At 43.4% G+C, this 19,995-nt stretch overlaps 1 protein-coding gene across 1 annotated transcript in view; it reads left to right on the top strand.

Moving 5' to 3' along the window:
* SPECC1 (sperm antigen with calponin homology and coiled-coil domains 1) overlaps positions 1-19,995 on the top strand; it is a 242,055-nt gene that overhangs the window by 127,373 nt on the left and 94,687 nt on the right. The window contains exons 5-7 of the mRNA XM_069946097.1: positions 4,252-4,459; positions 17,863-17,936; positions 18,398-18,573. Of these exons, the coding sequence (XP_069802198.1) occupies positions 4,252-4,459; positions 17,863-17,936; positions 18,398-18,573 (458 nt within the window). The remainder of the gene's footprint in view (positions 1-4,251; positions 4,460-17,862; positions 17,937-18,397; positions 18,574-19,995) is intronic.

Genomic DNA, 19,995 nt, shown 5'->3' with positions numbered 1-19,995 from the left:
ACAATTATGAACTTACCTCCCCCCGTGCCTGCAGTGAGTGGCAGGACCGGCCTCCGGACCCCTGCTAGACTCCAGGATCTCCGGCGCTGACGCGTCACGGCTGATTGGCTGAGCAGCCAGTCCATCAGCCGGGTCAGGCATTTTCCTTGTGACGTCATAAACTGCATTGTGCCCAAGGTATTAAAGGGGTATTCTTCTCAAACATAACTTTTGATATGTTGCTGCCCTTGGTGAGACTAACAATTCCTTCCATATTTGTTATTATCTATTCAGTCTCCTTCCCCCAGTTCTCAGCTGCTGATAAACACAAAAACCTGTGTGTGAGCCTTTCTCCCCCCCCCCCTTCCTTGCGAGACAGCTGATGTAAAACAAGTCCCTGGCTGGCTGTATCTGCAACATTGTAGCTTCTTTGTAATGTTGGGATGGTTATTCTGAGGTCAAGTTACTAATGAACTCACTGTGGTTATCTCTCCTAGAATTAAAAAGAAGCTACAATGTTGCAGATAAAGCCAGGCAGGGGATTGTTTACATCAGCTGTCTCAGAAGGGAGGGGGAGACAGAGAAAAGCTCACTCACAGATTTTTGTGTCTTCAGCAGAAAGCAGCAGCTGAGAACTGGGGGAAGGAGACTGAATAGAAAATAAGTATAGAAGTAATTGTTAGTCTCATCATGGGCAGCAACATATCAAAAGGTATGTTTGAGCGGTATACCCCTTTAATACCATCCTGTATCATTAGTGCTGATGTGAATGGAGCTGTATGTACAGCTGTATTACCAAAGATCAATGACCCTCATCTGGATGCATATAAGTTGTAGCCATAAAATGTATTGTGTGGAGTATAAGCCGCGGCATTGCTGGATTTGGGTTTATTTCATTGAATGGACCAGGTGTTTAGGATAAGGTTCTTCTGGTTCCTGTAAGAAATCGATGTGTGAGGCATTGCTGTCCTGGAGGATGGGGTCACTGGGAGTTAAGGATGGAGAAGAGAAAGAGGAGAAGGAAGTGGTGGGCAGCTGGATTTCGTTGATTTGAATATCAATGCCAAACGGCACCCCCCGATGTGAAAAGGTCAGGGGATTCCAGATGTGCCGGGAAGTTTATGAGGTGAAGGGAATACAGTAGAATTATTTGCCTGATGTTGCAAAGTCTTGTGGGAAACTGGAAAAATTATTCAATATTGAGATTTAATGGAATCCTGCTGTTTTTTTTTTTTTTCTTCTTTGAAATTGGGGGGGGGGGGGGGGGGGGGGGAATAAAAAAAATCCAAATGACTCTTAACATTAAAACTTTTGTTAGCTGTCAAATTGGACTTTACGCCGAGTTTGTTGCTCTTTTAAGTGTTTTTTTTTGTTTGTTTTTTTGTTATTTTATGCATGTTGATTTTATTAGATGATTCTTTTAGAACATTGTGCACATGAAAGCCATGCATTTCGAGGATAAAACCAGCAATGTTTAAAGGGATTCATTAAGCAACAGCAGGGGTGTGATCTGGGGTCCCGAGGAGATTCGTGTACACCGAGAGTTCATTTTATTTTAATAATGTGCCGATAGTCGTCTAATGGGGTACATATGTTACTCTTTTTAATGGTCCTTTTAATGTTTGTCTGTAGTCTGTAACCATAGCGACACGTAAGTCCGCATAGGAGCAGTGGAAAAGAAAAACAACATTTTTTAACGAAGACCACATGCCAAGCTGCTTTATATATTACTGCAGATACAATGGTGAAATTAAGGAAGTGGGGGGCAAAGATGGCCGTAGCCTTTAAAGTGGCCCGGTCACTAAAAAAAAAAGTTTGACGTGTTTTAGTGTTCAGACCCCCATGATTGATAGAGAGAGCCAATAGATGCGCTTGGTTGATTGTTTAATTCTCCAGCTCCCTGCTATCTCTGTCTAAAGGCACTATTGCACAAAGCGATTATCAGCCATTACGGCCGATAACTGCTTTGTGTAATAGAAGACAGTGATCAGCTGGCATGCAAACCTCTGTCCATGTCAGGAACTCTGTCCTCTCCTGCTTTGGAGATCCCAGATAAGCACTGACCTTTCTGACCTGTAAATCCAGCATTTAAGGTGCCCAGACAGTCTCCAAACTGTACAGCTGTTTGTCTCCTCTTCCTGCTCACTCATCCCCCTCGGCCATAGGTTATAATGGACTCGGCAAACCCATCTTCACTTTGCTTCTCTGTAATGTAAGACTGCTTTGCCTGATAATAAACCGATAAGAAGTAAGGGACAGGAGGAGACTGGAAAACAGCTTTTTGAGTACAGAAAGAGACTTTTTTGCCCAATAAAACCTATTACAGAGTTTCCTTAAAGCACTTGTACTATTGATTTCTGCAAAAATATTTTATATGACATTTACACTTTTAAATATAAAACCCCTCCTAGTAAATAAATCTTCTAAAGCTGAGGATGAGTCAGTGATGAGCCTGATGTTTGCTATCAGTTGTGTCAAGTATTTCCTCTATGTTAGAACCATGTGTACAGTCTGGCACTTGTTTCCTGGTGATCGTATTGTGATGAATACATCACGGTATATGATGTAATAGAATAACCCCAGGGCTCTGAATATTTGAGCAGCTTCCATATGTGTTAATGGAGACGCCTTTGTTGATGTGGTAAATGTCTGTACCCTGTGGTATTGTTAATCCTCACACACGCAGTGTTCATCCTCTGTTCACCCAACCTTAGTGACTTATGAAACCTGGAATGATTCCACGATCAGCCGGGTCCGGACTACATTAGTTTTCCATGATCTGAACAGATAAACCCAACAAGACGAGGAGCAATGTGGCTGCAGGGCAGGCTATGACATCACTGCTGATCAGTGAGACACATCATGGGCGTGTAGTACTTAAAGGGTATGTCCATATTTGGACAACTTTTTATAGTTTTCCCTATAGAAATGCTCATTGGCTTCATAGCTAATAACATAAGTTATCTTGCACAATCAATGAGTTTAAAGGGGTACTCCAGTGATTTTTTTTTCTTTTAAATCAACTAGTGTTAAAGCTGTATATAAATTTGTGTTTTCCAGTCTTCCAGTACTTATCAGCTGCTGTATGTCCTGCAGGAAGTGGTAAATTCTTTCCAGTCTGACACAGTGCTCTCTGGTGCCACCTCTGTCCATGTCAGAAACTGTCCAGAGCAGCAGCAAATCCCCATAGAAAACCTATCCTGCTCTGGACAGTTCCTGACATGGACAGAGGTGGCAACAGAGGGCACTGTGTCAGACTGGAGAAAATACACCACTCCCTGCAAGACATACAGCAGCTGATAAGTACTGGAAGGATTAAGATTTTTTAAAAGAAGTAAATAATAAATCTATATAACTTTCTGACACCAGTAGTTTTGAAAAAAAAAAAAAAGGTTTTGCCGTAGTAGCCCTGTAATATTAGACGTCATTGGCAGTTCAACTCAGGTGTTATTAGTTTTTACCTATGCAGAGTGGTGCAACAAGTTCTGTGCTTCCACAATCAGCCAGGTATGCTGGAAAATTTCAGCTCTGGAGCCTGCAGAATTGTAAATTCAGCGTTTAACTGTATTACAAACTGTAACTCAGAAATACGCTAAAATAATCAATGTATTAGTCACCTCTTTAAGTAGAATAATGCAATGTAGCAGCGTCTGACGTCGGGGAGTAGAACTCGACTGAAGCCGCCTTCTCACTGGCACCCACTTCCTGTAAGACTGTGTAGGGGGTAGATGCCAATCATGTCCAATAGCTGCATTAGGTTGCTGGATTCTTTCCAGTCTGACACAGTGCTCTCTGCTGCCACCTCTGTCCATTTCAGGAACTGTCCAGAGCAGTAGCAAATCCCCACAAAAAACCTCTCTGCTCTCCAGACTGGAAATAATACCACTTTTTGCAGGACATACAGCAGCTGATAAGTACTGGGAGACTTGAGATTTTTTAATAGAAGTAAATTACAAATCTCCGGCACCTTCTGGCTGGAGTTTGACCCCCTTGATATAGTGAATCCTGATGCATCTCCTCCTGGTTAAATGCCATTCACAGACCCAGCCATCCACTTGCTGGATGCCCCTAGGGCTGCATCCAACTTCTTCAGCCACCGATACTCAAATGGTGAACGATCGGACTCGAGCATGCGCCAGTTGCGCTCATCTCTAATTAGGATGTAAAATATATCAGTGCTGCATGCTGGAGGCTTCTGACCCAGATAGGAATCCAAAAAGTTGTGATTATAAAACAGCTGGTTATATTTAATGCTTATAACTATTTCCACAGGTAGAAACCGAATGTCATGACCTGAAGGAGCTCAGTGACCAGAGGGAAGACCAGCTAAAGTCTGCAAACATGAAGCTACTGGAGAAGAGCACCGAGAGAGAGTCCGAGATAAAGGACATGAAGGACACCATCTTTGATCTGGAGGACCAAGTGGAACAACATCGAGCTGTCAAACTGCATAACAACCAAATCATCAATGATCTGGAAAGTAAGTATAAAATGTAAAGATCAAAAGCTGATTATAAACTAGAGACCCATCTTAATAAGGTACATTTGGCTGTGTTTATTTCAGCCATTATTTTGGATAGGTTTGGCCTATCAAATGTATGTAGTATCACTGGGAATATTAAAGGGGTATTCTACTCAAACATAACTTTTGTATGTTGCCACCCATGGTGAGACTAACAATTCCTTCCGTACTTGTTATTATCTATTCAGTCTCCTTCCACAAGTTCTCAGCTGCTGCTTTCTGCTGAAGACACAAAAATCTGTGTGTGAGCTTTTCTCTGTCTCCCCCTCCTCTGCCCTCCCTTCTGAGATGGCTGATGTAAACAAGTTCCTGGCTGGCTTTATCTGCAGCCTTGTAGCTTCTTTGTAGTGCTGGGAGGGATAATCACAGTGAGTTCATCAGCAACTTAACCTCAGAATAACCCTCCCAGCATTACAAAAAAGCTACAGTGTTGCAGATAAAGCCAGCCAGGGACTTGTTTACATCAGCCATCTCAAAAGGGAGGGGAAGGAGGGGGAGACAGAGAAAAGCTCACACACAGATTTTTGTGTCTTCAGCAGAAAGCAGCAGCTGAGAACTGGGGGAAGGAGACTGAATAGATAATAACAAGTATGGAAGGAATTATTAGTCACACCATGGGCAGCAACATATCAAAAGTTATGTTTAAGTGGAATACCCCTTTAAGCACTTTATAGTTATATTTACTTTACTTGACAATGTACGAAGGTTGTGGGGTAGGGGTGACACCAACAGAAGGTATTATGTACTATGTCACACCTGACAGTAACTAGCTATGTCCATCATCCATGAGATAAGGACCATTGTTTGCCGCCTTTTGGGTCAGGGGAATTATTTTGGTCATTATATTGTCCATTACTTCCTCTGCTCCAGTTTCTCTTTTCCTTCTTAGGGCCCATTCACACTACGGAAGCGCGGAGTCCGCGGGCGGGAATTCTGATTGGATGCTCCGTGCTGATACCTAAGAAGGAAAAGAGAAACGGGGGAATTCCGCCTGCTATCTCTTTCAATGGGAGATTTCCGCTCTCCACGCCTCTCTGCTCAAAGAATTTACATTTCAATGCTTTGAGCGGAGGCATGTGAGGCCTCCCATTGAAAGAGAGAGCCGGAGGGAGATGATTCCGTAGTGTGAACAAAGACCTTAGAAAGCAAGATAACAGGAAACTGTAAAATCAAAGCATAATCAGAAAGCAAGACAACATCGATGGGACCTGTTTTCCATGTTGATGGTGGCAAAGCGCTGTCTTCATTGGGCAGATTTATGTTGTTTTTTATACAGCGCACAGGTTATCGGAGGTTATAGGTCAAAAGTGACGCATGTAGAACCCGTCAATCATCTTGTGGAATGGCGGAAGGAATGAGAACTTTCTGAAAATAATAATCTGGCATTTAAGAAATTTTCGGAATCTTAAACAGATAAGAAACCTTGTATGACAGGTCCGGGCTGCCGTGCACCGAATGTATGGTCCGTGCACATGGCCGTGTATTGAGAAATATGGTGCATATTCCAGAAATCATATGACATATATAATATATATATCATGATATTATATATGATATATGGATAAGCGGCCTGTTATAGTTAGTGTCCTGAAAGATCATCTTCAGGCATTGTCTCCCTTTCCAGCCCCATTTCAAGGCTATATATATGAGAGTAGTAACTAAGCCAGCAGGAGTGTTGTGCTCAGTCTCTTTCCTGGCAGGAAGTTGGTTGTGATTAGATAATATAGTAATAGAGATGGAAGGTCAGCTATGTGCTGTATGACGGAGGAGGCAATTACAACAAAACATGAGAAACCCAGCAAAGAAGCAGAGAAGAGGATACACCAGTGATTTAGGGGGAGAACCCCAAGAATATATAGCAAAACTGGTCCTAAAGTCCTATATTTATATACTGAAGACTTGGAATCAGACCAGTGTTTGGTAAGGGCAGCCATATCAGGTATTTATAGTAGTACAACCTGGTGTTTTACACCCAAATGGAGTATGCAAACAGACTAATCCCAATATACTTAATTCCTTTATAGGGGTTATCCGGTTAGGTAAAATATATGTTGAATCATCTGCCCTCCTGGAGACTTAACAATTCCTTCCATACTTGTTATTATCTATTCAGACTCCTTCCCCCAGTTCTGAGCTGCTGCTTTCTGCTGAAGACACAAAACTCTGTGAGCTTTTCTTTCCAACTCCACCCCCTCCTCCCTCTCCCTTCTGAGACAGCTGATGTAAACAAGTCCCTGACTGGCTTTGTCTGCAACATTGTAGATTCTTGGTAATGCTGGGAGGGTTATTCCGAGGTTAAATTGCTAATGAACTCCTTGTGATTAACCCTCACAGCATTAGAAAGAAACTAAAATCTTGCAGATAACGCCAACAAGAGACTTGTTTACATCAGCTGTCTCAGAAGGGAGGGGGAGACAGAGAAAAGCTCACACAGATTTGTGCGTCTTCAGCAGAAGGCAGAAGCTCAGAACTGAATAGATGATAACATCTGATGTAAACAAGTCCATAACTGGCTGTGTCTGCAACTTTTTAGCTTCTTCATAATGCTGGGAGGGTTATTCTGAGGAGAAGTTGCTGGTTAACTCACTGTGATTATCCCTCCTGGCATTACAAAGTTACAGATAGAAACTTGTTTACATAAGCCATCTCAAAAGGGAGGGGGGGGGGGGGGGGTTAAGAGGAGAGATGACTAAACAGCTCAGATTCTAATTTCTTTGTCTTTAGCAGAAAGTAGCAAGCTCAGAACTGAGGAAGAGGACAGAAAAGCTAAAGACAAATACAGAATGAATAGTTAGTCCCCAGGAGGAGGACAGTCCAATAGACTTATAATACTATAGACTTCTATACAATAGACTTATATAATATCTCCTGCGACTAGTTTTTACACTTTTGGTAAACTCTAAGAAAAAAAAATAATTTATAGTCACCTGCCCTTGCTGCCTACATGGTCCAGCTCCAGATAACCCCATTTAAGAAAACATTTTAAGAAAACATTTAAGAATACATTAATGTCCAATCATTGGGAATCGCATTTGTCAGACCTCCCTGGCAATAAGTAGAAAAAAAAAGAATATGGGCTGGGATAGTGTCTTGTCATTTGGTCTCCTATTTGGCTTTGTCCAGAGGTCACATGGTCAGTGCTTATAGGGGACCGACTATAATTGCTGGATTGCTTCCAAAAAGTAAAGTGTAGCTGTCAGGCGGTGACGTGGGGAGATGCTTTCCCATGGATCCCATATTAAAGGGGTACTCCGGCGAAAATCTTTTTCTTTCAAATCAAATGGTTTCAGAAGGTTATTTAGATTTGTAATTTACTTTTTTTGTAAAAATCTTCAGTCTCCCAGTACTTATCAGCGGCTGTATGTCCTGCAGGAAGTGGTGTATTCTTCCCAGTCTGACACAGAGCTCTCTGCTGCCACCTCTTTCCATAGCAGGAACTGTCCAGAGCAGGAGAGGTTTTCTATGGGGATTTGCTCCTGCTCTGGATAGTTCCTGACATGGACAGAGGTGGCAGCAGAGAGCACTGTGTCAGACTGGAAAGAATACATCACTTCCTGCAGGACCTACATCAGCTGATAAGTACTGGAAGACTGGAGATTTCTAAATAGAAATAAATTACAAATCTATATAACTTTCTGACACCAGTTGATCTGAAAGAAAAAGATTTTCGCCGCAGTACCCCTTTAATGTCAAATCCTAGTGCTAAACCATTGGCAGAATATATTTTACTGGACTGGGAATTGCAGATTTCTCTCATTTTTTTGGCCTAGAAGAGAAGGAAACCCGAGCCTGGATGTTTAAATGCTTTTTGTCTTTTATGTGAAACTCCATGGAGATTTTATAAGGACGAAAATCCAAACTTTTTGATTCTGTAACCTTAAAGATGAATGATGATGCCGATGTGATTCTTCACGCTTGCACGCAGCAGCGGTAACAGAGGAACACATGTTTGTATTTATCAGCTCTCTTGTTCTCTATTTCTTCCTGATCTGAACATAAAGTTCCAGCTATATATTATTCATCGGCCTGTGCCTCCTGAGGGGATCAATGGAAAAGTGTAAACAACTCATAAGAGCGGAGGATGACATTCAATGGATGACAACAGAGACGATCCAACAGTCACCAATATTAGGTGCAGATAGATATAATGGTTATTTCCATAGGTGGGAGAAGAGACCAGACTGTCACCAGTGATGGGTGGAAACTCCTATGGGGAATATCCGGGTCGTACTTTGCTATGATAGGAAATTCCTGGAAACATATGTATGGAAATATCTATGTAAAGAGGAAGAGAGCAAACAATCTGATCTCGGGTGGTTGTGTGATATGGTATTATAGATATCTGTATATAGCTTTAGAATAGTATAAGTATAATTATATCACCTGTGAAATATGAAAGGGAATCTGTCACTAGGTTTATGGTGCCTTAAAGGGAACCTGTCACCCCCCGCTACAGCCCCCTATACTCACCTGATCCCGCCAGGTCCCGCTTCTGGATCCGGTCGGGTCACGGAGATAGCAGCCGCTGCAGCCCGGCGCGCGCTGAGAGATGAGTCCAACGCTCATAGAGAATGACGGAGCGCTGGACTCTCCTGTCATTCTCTATGAGCATTGGACTCCTCTCTCAGCGCGTGCGCCGGGCTGCAGCGGCTGATATCTCCGTGACCTGACCGGATCCAGAAGCGGGACCCGGCGGGATCAGGTGAGTATAGGGGGCTGTACCAGGGGAGTCGGGAGCCTGTCACCCCGGCACGGGGGTGACAGGTTACCTTTAAATGAGGGCAGCATAAACTAGTGACAGAAATGCTGAACAGATCGGTGTATATTACTTACATCACTCTGTTCAGCCGTTCTCCTAATATGCAGGAGAATAGGATTCTTGCCACACCTCTCCCCCACCCTCCAGTTGGCTGTCTATACACAGCATGGATAGATAACTGCCAATCAGCAGCTAGTAGGCGGAGTTTTCTGCTTCTCATGAATATCCAGGACTACTGAGCTCATGCACATAATGGAGATGACTACTTATTGTCCATGTTATTCAGGAAGATCTCTGGATCAGCTGCACAGAACGATGTAAGTGATACATCATTCTGCTCAGCTTCTCTGTCACTTGGTTATGCTACCCTGAGATAGGACAGCAGAAACCTATAAATCTCTTTAAGGAGATCTTCAAAACATGATCTGTTAGTGAACCTTGAGGACTGAAATTGAGAAGCACTACTCTAAATAACCATGTGTACTGTGTACTCTGCACCAAAACAGTCTAAGGGCCCTATTACACGGAATGATAATTGGATGAATTGGCTCTATCCGGCCGATTATCGCTCCGTGTAATTAACACAACGATCAGCCAATGACAACGATCGTCGGCTGATCATTGATATAGGGTTGGACCTATAATTGTCAATTATTTTTGACAATTTCCAAACTCTATACATTACCTGTCCATGCTGCAGGGCTCTTCTTGCGCTCTGCTTCTCTCCGGGTCCTGCACGCTCCAGCTCCAGAGCGGCCAGTGATTGGCTGAGCGGCCTGTCAGCTGAGACAGGCCGCCCTGGAGCTGCAGCCTGCAGGACATGGTGAGAAGAAGACCGCACCATGGATAGGTAATGTATAGAGTTTAAGCAAGGGCTGCAAAGACATCGGTAACAATGCCGATGCAGCCCTTGTTAAACTATTGTCGTGCCCTGTAATAGGCCCAGTAAACGAGCGCGGATCTAGCAGATTGGTGCTCATTTATAGTTATTTTCGGGCCCGTGTAATAGTACCCTAAGGATAGGTGTCATATGCTTGTGGAGAAGACCCTAGTCTTGCTAGTGTGAGTTTTATTAGAGTAGTAGAAGATCAATTAGATCATTTCAAGGGGTTGTCCAGGCTTAAAAGTGAAAGGAGCTACACAAAAATGGCCACTTTCTTCAAGAGACAGCCCCTCTCTTGTCTCCAGTTTGGGGGCAGGTTTTGTAACTCATGTCTATTGAAGTGAATGGAGCTTATGTTCTGTCCCCACATGCGGCGAGTGAAGGTTTATCTGACTAGTGGGCCTGACTGGAGATTTCCTACCTTGTATTCCAGCATATGAGGCAGACAGGAACCAGAATAAGCGTCAGGTAGAGTAGGAAGTTGAGCAGAACGTAGTTTAATAACTTCACATACAGCTTAGTCACGGATGCAGTATAGTTATCATATTGTGCTGTTGCTGCTTTCCTAGAAGATACCTTGCTGACACTTGTAATTTCTGGTCAGAAGATTATGACTCTGATAAGCCCAAGCAAGCACTACTTCTCCAGTCAGAAGCAGGATGAAGAATGCCTGCTACAGGAAGTGACGTGGAGACTGGGCTATAAGACACACCCACTAAGGGACAAACCAAAAAATGCAAAAATGGAGGGGAGTCTAAACTCTTGGCCAGCAGATGGCAGCACAACAAGAATACATGTAATGAATACAACAAGGAATGAATGTAAACAATGCAGTTATAAAACATCTGAATAACATACAGATAAGTGAGGAGAACAGCACACTCCCCGTCTGAAATTCCCTTAGGGGGATTTCACTATAAACTAATTTCTATGAAATATAGTGCAGAACCTGAAACAAAACATGTTAATATGCAATATAAACCGTGAGATAATCCTGTTTCATAACTGAGGAAAGTTCAGTCCTGTTCATCCGCCAGGAACATCCTCAACAGGCAATATCAGGATCAGTTCGTTGATAGGCCTTGCAAACGTTTTGGTCTCACCCTTCCTGGAGATCTTCAACTCCACCTTCCGGATCTTGCCATCCTTGCTGGGAAGAACTTTTGTAACTAGTCCCATAGGCCAGTCCATCCTTTCGGTTTGTTGTTCCTTCATCAATACGAGGTCTCCTTTCTTCAAGTTTGGTTTCTGGTGTTGCCATTTTCTTCTTCCTTGAAGAATCACAAGATACTCCTTTCGCCATCTGTTCCAGAAGTAATCCGCTAAGTGTTGTACACGTTTCCACTGTTTTTGGTAGATGTTTCCATGAGTGTACTCTCTACTTGGCGTCAGTTGATTCCCAGTTTTCTGGGTGAGAAGAGTAGCTGGAGTCAGTATAGCTGGTGCTTCAGGATCCATTGATACTGGAACAAGGGGTCTTGAGTTGATGATGGCGGAAACCTCAGCGAGAAGAGTAACCAGAGTCTCATGTGTGAGTCTTGAAGAATTCACATCCATAAGCATAGAGTTCAAGATGCTGCGTGAGATCCCGATCATCCTTTCCCAGGCGCCTCCCATGTGGGAACTATGAGGAGGATTGAAAATCCAGGTGCAACCCTTCTCTGCCAGCTGATCTTGGATGGGCTTGGTGCCAATATTCAGTTCTTTCCCCTTGCTGGCAGTAAGTGAGGCTTTGACATAGCATTTTGGGATGTGGATCTGATCCAAAGCATACAAAGATTGCTTCCAGGCATCCCACTTTTGCTCCTTATCAGAAGGAAGGGGGGCATCCCAATCCTTGATGGTTTCAGAAAGCTGTCTCAGTAGGGATTTACCTTGTATGGTGATGGGCACTACAAATCCCAGTGGATCGTATAGGCTGTTCACAACTGACAGGACACCACGTTTTGTAAAGGGTTTGTCTGCACAACTTACTTGAAAGCCAAAGGAGTCGGCGGACAGATCCCACCTCAGGCCTAAGCTTCTTTGCACTGGTGGATCGTCTTGACCCAGGTTTATGTCCTTGAATCCAGGAGCATGATCATCTGACTCGAAGGCTCTCATGACAGCCAGACTGTTTGAAGCGATTTTGTGTAGCCGTAGTTTGGCTTGGTACAGCATGTTTTGAGTCCTTTTAAGTAAATCAATTGCCTCTTCTTCAGTAGGTAATGATTTGAGTCCATCATCTACGTAGAAGTCTTTTTCTACAAAGTCTCTGGCATCCTTTCCATACTGGGACTCTCCCTCTTTGGCGGTTCTGCGAAGGCCATAAGTCGCTACAGCAGGTGAAGGGCTGTTCCCAAATACATGTACCCTCATGCGGTACTCCATCATCTCCTTGGTGGTGTCATTGTCCTTGTACCACAGAAATCTGAGGAAGTTCCTGTGGTCCTCTCTGACTATGAAGCAGTGGAACATCTGTTCAATATCAGCGGTGATGGCAACAGGCTCTTTTCTGAACCTCATCAAGACTCCGACAAGGTTATTTGTCAGATTGGGACCTGTGAGAAGAACGTCATTAAGAGACACACCTTGATGTTTGGCGCTTGAGTCAAATACAACCCTAATTTGATTAGGTTTTCTGGGATGGTATACTCCGAATGAAGGCAAGTACCAGCACTCCTCGTTCTTCTTCAAAGATGGAGCTGGTTCTGCATGGTTGTTCCGGAATATTCTTTCCATAAACGTGACAACGTGTTCTCTCATTTCAGGCTTGCTGTTTAGGGAACGCTGAAGAGAGTTAAATCTTTGCAAAGCTTGTTCCCGGTTGTTTGGGAGTCTTACCCTGGATGCTCTGAACGGTAGTGGAGAAACCCAGTGATTGGTTTCCTCCTTAGAGAATTCACTGTCCATTATCTTGACAAAGTCTCTGTCCTCTACTGACAAGGCTACTTTATCGTCATCCTTCGTTGTGAGGAACACTGATCTCCCCAAGTTGTCAGCATAGGGGGAGGGAATGACGTCAGGCAGCTGTATGAGGTCTGGAGGTTTCTCTTTGACTTTATAGTGATGAGGGCACGGCTTGATGCAAGATGTGCGTCCGTCCCTGTGCACGTAAGTCTTAAAGGAGTCAATTCCTGATTGATCCAAGCATACATTCCCAATGATTACCCATCCCAAGTCCAGTCTCTGGGCGTATGGGGCATAGTCAGGACCGTTACACTGCTGACGCACTTTGTGTACCCTTAGATTGTCTCTGCCAAGCAGGAGTAGAATTTCAGCGTCCATATCCAAGGGTGGGATAACACTGGTCAGGTGCCTTAGGTGTGGTTGGTGAAATGCAGCTTCTGGGGTAGGAATCTCATCCCTGTGATCAGGTATTTGGTCACATTCAATCAGTGTAGGTAAGGGTATCTCTGTGTCTCCATTGATGGGAGAAGCGATGAATCCCTGTGCTCTTCTGCCACAAGTCTCTATGCTGCCTGAGCAGGTGTTTAAGGTATAGGGTTTTGTGGGTCCCTCGATCCCAAAGGCTTCAAAGAATTTAGGTCCGGCTAGGGACCGGTTGCTCTGGTCATCAATGATTGCATACATTTTTAGAGCCTTTTTTGGTTGTCCTTCTGGGTAAACCTTGATCAGACATATTCTGGCACAACATTTGTCCCTTTGGCTCTCCCCACATACCTCCGAGCATGAACAGGAAACATCAGTGGTAGAGTTAGCACGATTCTGAGGCTCCCCGCCATGGCTTGTAGTGGGAATACTGGTAATTGCAGCCGATGAATCGCTGGTGGGTGGGGTTAGGTGCATAACCGTGACATGTCTGTCGCTGTGACACTCCTCACACTTAATGGCAGATTTACAGTCCTTAGCCATATGCTCCAATGAGGCGCAGCATCTGAAACATACTCCTAGCTCAGTGAGGATTTTCTTGCGTTCCTGTATGGGTTTGGACCTGAAGCCTCTGCATTTGTTTAGTGAGTGAGGTTTTTTATGAATGGGACATTCACGATTAAAGGACTTGTCTCTTGATGAGTTAGTTTGGTGTTTACCCGTGGATGCTGCAGGTGGTGGCAGGTTAGTCTTTCTAACACTCGCACAGTTCTTAAAGTCTCTGTGTTTCTGTGTGACACCTTCATACCTTGATGATGATGCAGCTGGAGTGTTGAGCTCCAGGAAGTCAAGACTGGGGTCATTCCTCATCTGGGCCTGTTCATCGATGAACCTGCAGAAGTGGATGAATGGTGGAAAGGTGACATCATGTGCTCTCTTATATCTTGAGACTGATATTGCCCACTTCTCCTGCAAACTATATGGCAGCTTTGTGACGATTGGGTTTACCCCATGGGCGGTATCCAGATAGCATAGTCCAGATAGACGAGGATCTCTTTTAGCAAGTTCCAGTTCCATGAGCAGATCACTCAAGTCCTGAAGCTTGTGGACTTCCTTCAGATTAATCTTTTGGATATTCTGCAGTCTCTTGAATAGGGCTTTCTCTATTGCTTCGGCACTGCCAAAGGTACGTTCAAGTCTCTGCCAGGCAGCGGCAAGACCTGCTTCAGCTTGTCCCACATAGACAGTCCTTAAGCTCTTGATGCGATTTGTAGAGCCAGGGCCCAGCCATTTGACCATGAGATCAAGCTCCTGCTCTGCGGTAAGGTTGAGGTTGGCGATGGCAGCTTTGAAGGTTGCTTTCCAGGCTCTGTAGCTCTCTGCGCGGTCGTCAAATTTGGAGAGACTGGTGTTGATCAGCTCCCTGCTAACCATGTACCTTGCGAACTCAGATATATCTGTTTTCTCACTTCTTGTTGCCGTGTCAACTCGTTGTACCCCTTGGGCGTATGGGTTGGTTGGCGTGAAAGGGTGAGATGTTCCAGGGTAGAATGATGTTGCTGCAGGGTTGAGCTGTGGTTTAGCCTCTATAAGTTCTGATGACCGCTGCTTGTGCTGTGCGACTACGCCAGAAAACACTCGGTAACCATCTTCCTGTGATAGTTGTCCTTGAGAAGGCACATCTGGGTGATGATCATCAGTTTGTGCGGGTGCTATAGGTGGCACCGTAGCTGCAGGTAGAGCTGACTTGGAGATTTCAGTGTTGTCAGCTTGAATGGTGCTAGAAATAGGGGGGGCTGCAGGTAACTGATTCAGCACATAGTTATTGGCGCGATCGACAGGATTGTCTGTTTCTTGTGGCAAGCAAACTGGATCGAGACTTTGGCTCATTGCTTGCTCAAGTACCTTTACTTTGGCCAATGCAATTTCCTCTTCCATCTCTGTTTGAAGGATCTTTATCTGAGCCTCTGCTTCTTTAGCCTTAGCTTCGGCCATTACTTCCTTTTCTCTGAAGGCACGCCTTATTTTGGATTGCTCTGCATCTATGCGGGCCACTAGTATCCGGTCGCTCAGGACTGAGCTTCTTGAGCACGAGGATCTGTATGACCGTGATGAACGTTTAGATGAATTTGATCTGTGCGATCTAGTCTCTTGTAGATGAGAGATACGGAGCTCCGCTTTATCTTTAGCATTCTGCACCATGGCGTCTCTTTCTATTTCTGATGATTCTGCCTTGATCAGCTCTGTTAAGGCTTCATCGATATTAGAGGCTTTTAAGAAGGTGATATACTTTGCAAACAGTCTCTTATATCTTTCATGCTCTGTATTCAGCCGTGCGACAGCATCTTGTAGACTCTCGGCGTCACCCTTGAAGGATTGAAAACTTGCCATGAGGGAGGTAACTCGTTTCCATCTCTCTTCCAGGTCATCACGGAGCTCATTTTTAGCAGTATGATAATTTTCAATTACTTTTAGTGTCGGTTTGAGAGAGCGTCTTGGTCGGACAACTTGGTCTGTTGGAAGTGTGAGTCCTGCTTCCTGCTGTTCCAAATCATCACTATCAGCTTGTCCATGCTGTGTTTTATCACTGGGGAGTTGCTCGGGATGCTTTTCGGCCATTTTGATTTAAAGTGTACTGTCTCTTTAAGAAAATTAACTTTGGAATTGGGGTCTGAAAATCGCAGCACAGCTTCTTTAGGACACCCCGATATGATTCCCAGCGTTATTTGAGTGATTTGTGGGGTTTTCAAGTCTGGGTGGCCAGACCAACGGGAGGTAGTATGCAGCAAGTCTCTTTGGAGGGGTATGGTCAGAGGGAGCTTCACACACAAAACTGTTCTTCTACTGAGTGATGAAAGGTTCATGTAAGATATGAGAAACAGCTTGGGGTGCTTTGTGGAAGACTTCTATGCAGGTGTAGAATACAGCAGACACACACTGTGCTTGTCCTGAGGCCTGTCCAGACGTGCTGTCTCAGATTAGCTGACCATGTGCTTGTTGCTATGGAGACCTCTGACTGGTCTGGGTTACAGGCAATTTCTAGCTGTGATTTTGGGCTTTTTAAGTGAATCTTCTGACTGTTCTGTCCCCACATGCGGCGAGTGAAGGTTTATCTGACTAGTGGGCCTGACTGGAGATTTCCTACCTTGTATTCCAGCATATGAGGCAGACAGGAACCAGAATAAGCGTCAGGTAGAGTAGGAAATTGAGCAGAACGTAGTTTAATAACGTCACATACAGCTTAGTCACAGATGCAGTATAGTAGTTATATTGTGCTGTTGCTGCTTTCCTAGAAGATACCTTGCTGACACTTGTAATTTCTGGTCAGAAGATTATGACTCTGATAAGCCCAAGCAAGCACTACTTCTCCAGTCAGAAGCAGGATGAAGAATGCCTGCTACAGGAAGTGACGTGGAGACTGGGCTATAAGACACACCCACTAAGGGACGAACCAAAAAATGCAAAAATGGAGGGGAGTCTAAACTCTTGGCCAGCAGATGGCAGCACAACAAGAATACATGTAATGAATACAACAAGGAATGAATGTAAACAATGCAGTTATAAAACATCTGAATAACATACAGATAAGTGAGGAGAACAGCACAGCTTAATTGCAAACCGCACCTGACCTGGAGACAAGAGTGGTGCTGTCTCTGGAAGAAAGTAGCCATGTTTTTGTAGCACTGGATAACCCCTTTAATTGCAAACCGCACTTGCACTGGGGACAAGAGTGGTGCTGTCTCTGGAAGAAAGTTGCCATGTTTTTCTAACGCTGCTTAACCCCTTTAAGGAGCCTTTTCCATACTTTTACATGCAGGGTTGCACAAACAATCACAAAATCATTCATGATACTTCTGTCATTTATCAGCGGCACATTTTGCTATTACACAGAGATGTGCGGCCGGTGAATGAGGATATCTAAACACTCTGGAATAACCCGATTAGCTGGTGATTTAGCTTGTTCACCGGCTAATCCCTGGGCTCATTGGCCTGTTTAACCTTTAACCCTTGTATTAGGACTCTTACTTTTGAAAAGCAGTGAGGTGGCGGCTGTGAAATATATTGTGACGTTACTCTATGACCATGAGCATTAATGCATTTTCTCATGACCATTCAGATGCCGGGGAAGATAAAATTATTTATTATTATTTATCTATTTTTATTGATTTCAGTTCTATTAGTAATTTTATAAGTGAGTATAAACTCAGATGTTGTTTAGTATCTATACATGTAGAAAGTGATTGTCCTCAGGGTCACATTTACTTTACATTTATTTACTTTTCAGGATACATTGCCATCAGTATTAAGCGGTGAAACAGCACCACCCAGTGTTGTGTGTGTGAAATTGCACCATTTTCTTTGTGATTAGTAGTAACACTGGATTTGACTCCTGTTTTTGTCTTTCAGATAAAGTGGATAAACTGGAGGAACAAAAACAAGATCTGGAAAGACAACTGAAGCTCCTCACCAAACAGATGAAGGTAAAAGATGTGTTAGATATAAAAACTTTGTGGAAATTGACGAATGTAAACTTTAGTGGGCTAGGAACCCTAATTGTCTCATTGTTATTGAACGATCTTTGTTGTTTTTACATGTTTGCGAGTAATTCTGCAGAATTTGTGGATTCTTTATAAATATTTATATGTCTGCAGAGTGAATTTAAGTACAAGACTTTATAACAATGCAATATACCATTGTATAGGGCAGCGGCCTACAAAACTACAATTCTGTGCCTACGGCTGTCAGGTCATGGTGAGAGTTGTAGTTTTGCAACAGCTGGAAAGAAAGATATACTTGAAACTACAGAATTTTTAAATAAGTGTTGGTAAACTAATCACTTTGAAGGTTTGTTCATAAGCTCACTTGTTACGCTGCCCTCTTGTGTTGGAATATCAGTATTGCTTAGCATGAAGGTGTTCATCTCTAGCTTATACACTTGCAGGAGGATTCAGAAGAATGGAAGCGCTTCCAGGCCGACCTGCAGACAGCAGTGGTGGTGGCCAATGACATAAAATGTGAAGCGCAGCAGGAGCTGCGTGCTGTGAAAAGGAGGTTGCAAGAAGAAGAGGAAAGGAGCGCCCATCTCCACCGGGAGCTGGAAGACATGCGAGGGAGCAGGTCAGGCTGACAATGATTTACTATTAATTATTTATTATGTTATACTACTGTTCTACTACTTATGTTCATTACTATGACCTCCAACCAGATTGGAGGTGCCTGTAACTTGGTGACTCTACATTAAAGTCAGTGAAAGATATTGGGGTTCTCTGAATAAGTGAGTGTCCTAGTACATGGCACATGCCATAACAATAGCTTGACTGACACCCCTTTGATTATGCATTCATTATGCCTACAAATACATATAGTTTAGCCATACTATAATATAGTTTTGCCAAAATGGTTCACTTTAAGGGCAGACATTTGTTGATTACGTTCCTTGCCGTATTCTAAAGCAGGAATGGGGAACCTTCAGCCCTCCAGCTGTTGAAGTTGTAGGAGTTGTAGTTTTTCTACAGCTGGAGGGCCGAAGGTTCCCTACCACTGTTCTAAAGTGTTAAGAATTAAAGTAACCTTAATTTTAATTTTCTTTTATACCATAAACCTCCAATAATTGGTGAATTGCTTTCCAACTTCTCACCAAGAGGTTCACCACCCAAAAGTAGCCTCCGAGAGCCGCCTTATGGCACAGTGGGGGAAGCCCTTTTACGCCCTCTTGTGGCAAGACCCAGCATCTAACCAGACCTGTAACCATTTACATAGATGTAATGGAGTGCTGAGTTTTATAGCAATCTGACATTTTCTATCTGGGTGCATTATTATATTGTCAATGAGTGTACTCTATATACTCTATACTGTGCTGTAATATAGAAGGTAGACATGCTAGTCATTGGGATTTAGATGGCGCTAAGCAGGTTTCAGCCTTGGCAGAGGGAATATAGAACTAATATTCTATATTAGCATATGTGCAATGACCTCCATGTACAATCTGTGGCTTGTATGCTTTTTACTTGTTATTTGCTTTATGATACTCGTATCAGCGTGCTGTACAGTCCTATACAATACACGGGGTGAGTACATCATTATGGATAGCATAATGAGATGGTGATATATTTCTAGCACATGCTCGGGAGCTTGTTATACTAAGCATAGGTCATAGTCACACTCCTGTCTATACTGGCTACATACATTACCTGCTCTATGTGTGCGCTTCTGTTTATCCATACTTGTTTTATGTTTTCTGCTATGAAGGAATATATTGTATTGTATATTAATATATTACTTGTGTCTGTATATGTATATTGTTTTTTGCTCCCATGTCTTACTAAATTCTGTCCCTTAAAGTGTATAACTTTTTATTATATGGTGATTCAGGTGTTACCTAGTGTTACTGTTACGAAGTGCTTCTCTGACTGTATAACTAAACTTTACTTGCTAAGGTCATAAAGTTATAACCAAGGCCCCATCAATTCTGCAGGATCATGCAGCCTATTAACGCCATCCTAGTCGCCTTCGCTTTCCCATTGACATCGGAAGATGTAA

The sequence above is a fragment of the Dendropsophus ebraccatus genome, chromosome 11 (assembly GCF_027789765.1).
Source record: "Dendropsophus ebraccatus isolate aDenEbr1 chromosome 11, aDenEbr1.pat, whole genome shotgun sequence".
In the NCBI taxonomy this organism is placed as follows: Eukaryota; Metazoa; Chordata; class Amphibia; order Anura; family Hylidae; genus Dendropsophus; species Dendropsophus ebraccatus.
Note: the sequence above shows the minus strand (reverse complement) of the source record. Positions and strands in the feature narration are given on the sequence as shown.